This window comes from Apium graveolens, chromosome 9, assembly GCF_009905375.1.
Source record: "Apium graveolens cultivar Ventura chromosome 9, ASM990537v1, whole genome shotgun sequence".
NCBI lineage: Eukaryota > Viridiplantae > Streptophyta > Magnoliopsida > Apiales > Apiaceae > Apium > Apium graveolens.
Window position 1 is genome coordinate 234,851,418 of NC_133655.1, and position 4,629 is coordinate 234,856,046.

Here is a 4,629-nt window from a genome sequence, read left to right on the forward strand (position 1 = left end):
TTCGTCCGAGATTCGAGTTGTATAGCATTGGAGTTCGAGGACCTTAGTTTTGGAGTAGATTGACTTTTGGGCTTCCGCTTTTAGCTGCGCTTTTGTAATAGATTTTCGTATTAGTAAATTGTATTTTATTTTAGTTTGATATTTAGAATTAATGGTCCGGATGTGCGCGTTGTTACAGTGTATAACAAAATACGATAATCTATACGATACGATATAAGAAACAAACACTTTTGATACATATTCTTATTCTTATTCGATACACATAGCACATAAACAACAATAATTCAAAATCCATAACCCATGCCACGACCACTACAACCCGGTGATAACGGTCCTAAATTTTCATAAAACTGTCACTACAATCCGGTGACTGCGGTCCTAAATTCTTATTCGATATTTTCACAAACCATGGCACAAATCAGAGATCTAAAATTATCGTCTACACACCACATATATACAATAATACGTATACTTGTAACACATAATACATTCAAAAATATCATCACTTAGCCCATATTTTGATAATCAAATATAAACGCATAACATACAATTTTGAAAACACCAGTAAGATCGATCGAAAACTTACCTAAAAACCTGACCAGATCTGAAACTGCTCGATTTTGACCCTCTAAATGACAATTTCTTGGAAAACACGAAACATCAAAGTTGAAGATAACGAAAAGACCTCTCCGAAAAGTCCAAAATCACTGAATTCCGACTTACGATGAATTTTCTACGAATTTTACAAGACTGCTGATTTTTGCTGAGAAGAGCCCTACGAATTCTTATATAAAAAACGAGGAAGACGAATATGGTGTATTTATAACGATACAAAACCCCATATCTTAACCTACAAGTTATCCATATTAGAATTGGATCCAAATTTTAGGCCCAATATTCAAACCCAATTTTAAATCCTAGTCCTTATCTAATTTTAATCTTTTTTATTCTATTATTCTTTTATTAATCGAATTCTAAAAAAATTACGGGATATTACAGACTCGCAGCCGGAAAGTGACGACGCATGACCTCTGGGATGAACTGGGCTATGCTTCTACCTTGCCTCCACTGTTTGGAAGCTGGACTGACTTTGATGCTAAACTCCCAAAACTTCCTCTTCATCCAACTCCTAAGCTCACCAACACCATCAACAAAGGTCTTTCTTTAATTATCACGTCACACACCTTTACATGCATCTTTTATATATGTTTTTTTAAAACCAAAAAAGTTTTATGCAACATTATAAGTAATCTAAAATGATTTATAGGCACATGATTTTAGTTATATACATATGTGCTCCGGTGCTGGAGTTTCGGCTTACTTTTAGTATATAACTATATATGTACAGTGGAAGTGATTGATTTGGCTGAGAAGTCTAGTGAAGAGACTAGTAAGAGAAGTCGGAAGAACAAGTACAGAGGGATCAGGCAGAGGCCATGGGGCAAATGGGCTTCTGAAATACGTGATCCTAAGAAGGGTGTTCGAGTCTGGCTTGGTACCTTTAACACACCCGAAGAAGCAGCCAGAGCTTATGATGAGGCTGCCAAGCGTATCCGTGGCGACAAGGCCAGGCTTAATTTTCCAGATGAGCAGCCACCTCAAGTACCACCCTTGCCCAAGAAACAGTGCCTCGTTAAGACATCTGAATCTGTCTCGACTTTCACCCCGTTGAACGGGATGGAGTTTGGGACAACATTTCAGCCTCCGAACGTCTATTATGAAAGTCATGGTGATGATGTGTTGGAAATGAAAGATCATCAGGTTATGAACATGGATCAATTGTTCTTGGGATGGGAGGCAGCAGAGATGAGTCAGATTGGTCTGACCGACTCGGATGTTCATCAGTGGATGATGATGGATAATCTTGATCAGGTTGCTAGCCATCTCATGTATTGACACTGAATCATAAAAGATGCTTCGTGACCGAGTTTCAGTCGTGAATTAACAAATAAAAATGTTACTTTGAGTGATTTGTGCATAAAGATCATGAAATTCAGTCTGGTTTATGTGTGTGTTCTTTTTCAGTTTGATGCGTGTGAATGAAAAGATTGATTGTTAAAAAAGCTACTAATATTTCGTATGTGGAGATGCATGGTGGTATTTATTTACGTCTTCGTACTGTGCGTACATGTTTGAAGTTCGTGTATTAATGGTTTCTATTTATATTATTGTACTTCTTGGTGCTTGTATGTTTCAAGTTGGTGTTTAATTCAGTGTTTTCTTTGTGTTATAATTAGCCATGGACATCAATAATTGTGACATGCAAGTTGCTCTATATGCGTGCGCCAACTTTAAATTACTACATTCAACAATAAGATATATTCCTATGCAAGTTACAAGTTTTTTTTTATATAAGAGAACAATTTTTTTTAATTCAAATTACCATTTATTCTACGATCAAGGTTTTAAACCCTAATACAGATGATAAGATTTTTTATTTATTTTTTAATAATTGATTACAAATGAACATACACGGAGTTGAACTGTTGAACTAAGTAAGGGAATACAAGATCTCAATTACTGTAACAACACATTATCGACAAGATGATAAAATCTTCGTTGACAGTACATTTTTAACTATTAAGTATAGAGTAGTGATCAAAAAGAAACGTAGAAAATGACAAAAAATAGAGGAAAATTAGCATTATAAAAGGATCAGCTAAAAACGATCAATAATTTTAATTGTTTTTTAGCTAATTACACCAATATTCGGTCATTTTTAGCCGAAAAATGATCGATTTCTGGTTATTTTTGAATTTATTGTTTATAAAATTTTTGTCACGATTATTTTTAGTCACGATCATTTTTAACCTATCATTTTAGTATAGGTTAATCAAGAGAGATTAATTGAAGAGAATATTAAAAAAGAGTTTATTATATACTCCCTCCGTCCCTCCCAAATGTTTATATTTGGGTGGGGCGCGGAGTTTAAGAAAAATGATAAAGTAGTGGAGAAAAGTTGAAAAAGTGAGTAAAGTAGTGAGACCGATTAATATTATATGTATAAAGTGGGTATAGTGGAGGAAAGTAGTGGATGTAGTTAATTTAAAAATTATAAAAACTTTACTATTTTTGGAAAATTTTGAAATGTAAACAATTGGAAGGGACATCCCAAAAAGGAAAGTGTAAACAAATGGGAGGGACAGAGGGAGTATAATGGAGTCATGTGTTAATACCCAAAAAAGCTAATTATATGTATTTTTAGCCTTAGTTTGTTGATGTAAAGGTTAGGTATTGATTGACTGATTGAAGAGAACATTAAACTGATCATCTTGATTCTAGGCACGGAAATAATCGATCAGAATAACATAATTTTACGTATATACTAGTATGTTTTTATTCTAACGTTACGTTAATGTGATGCCAAAAAAAATATACTAACAATTGTTGGAGCTAAACATATTAACCCGTACTCTCTTGGATATAAAAATTGGTAATGCTAATTGCCAAGGCAGCATTAACTAGTGCATTACATTCAAATAAAAGAGGGGAGTACTTGTAATGAAGTAAGACAAATTATGAAGTCACACAATCACTGGAGAAGCAGATTGTCGATTTACGATTGCATTCATGTCTCGATGTCAATACAAAATCTCTAATATAAAATACTAATATTAATCATGATAATAGTGTTGGTTCATCGCATATTTCTACTCCTTTAGCCACTTGTACTTATTGGACTCCCCCGCACTATCCGGTTCTTTAGCGAATAAATGTTAAATGTGAAAATTTATAATTTTTATTTAATTAATTATTATTTTAAATAATAATGAATATCTTAGAGTTAAATCAATTAAAATAAACTAAATTTATGAATTTCGTTTTTAATGTGTATATATGGTCATACACTAAATAAATTCTCAATATTTAATATTTTAACAATATTAGAAAATAATAGACATAATATAGTTATAAGATGACGTTTCAAGTTTCAACAGGTATACATTAATAATCATCATTCAAACAATTTTTATAATGATTTAGGCTACGTTTGGGAGTACTGTTAAAATTTTGTTGTGCTGTGGAAAAAAAGTACCGGTGAAAAAAGTGTTTGACTGTTTGATATTTTTTTTAATTTATGCATATTTTGATATATAATATTTAAAAATAATATTTTTAAGAATGTTTGATGGTGAAACTGATAACTAGTTCTTTCCAAAACTGAAAACAGTTTTTTCGAAAAGTATGAAGATATGTTTTTGCTAATAGCAGTTTTTAGATAAAAACACATTTCTATAGAACAGATTTTATAATTTACTAAATATCTTTTTGACAGCTTTTAAACAAAAAACTGTTATACTCGTTTATAACAGTAACAAAAGATTATGCTTAGCAAAACCGGAAGTACATTGAAACAATAAGCTTAAATATAACGGACACATTATTTATAATTTCTTAAAAGAATTTAAATGATCATTCATATTGTCAAACTACTACTCCTTCCCTCCCTTTCAATTATTTACGTTTTTTAGAGAGTGTCCGATACGTATTTTAAGGTGCATATAAAGTATAGTTATGTAAATTTTTTTTATAATTTTATTTTTCTGAATAAAAATTAAAATATTCAACTTTTATTCAGAAAAAGAAAATTATAAAAATAAGTTATATAATTGTATTTTTTATGCACCT

At 31.6% G+C, this 4,629-nt stretch overlaps 1 protein-coding gene across 1 annotated transcript; it reads left to right on the plus strand.

Annotated features, from left to right (window-relative positions):
• Positions 1-993: 993 nt before the first annotated feature.
• LOC141687341 (ethylene-responsive transcription factor RAP2-3) lies at positions 994-2,197 on the plus strand (the record flags this gene model as incomplete). The annotated part of the gene is made up of 2 exons (XM_074492582.1): positions 994-1,156; positions 1,349-2,197. Coding segments are annotated over 2 exons (711 nt in total), but the record flags the coding sequence as incomplete, so codon positions are not given.
• Between the last annotated feature and the right edge of the window lie 2,432 nt (positions 2,198-4,629).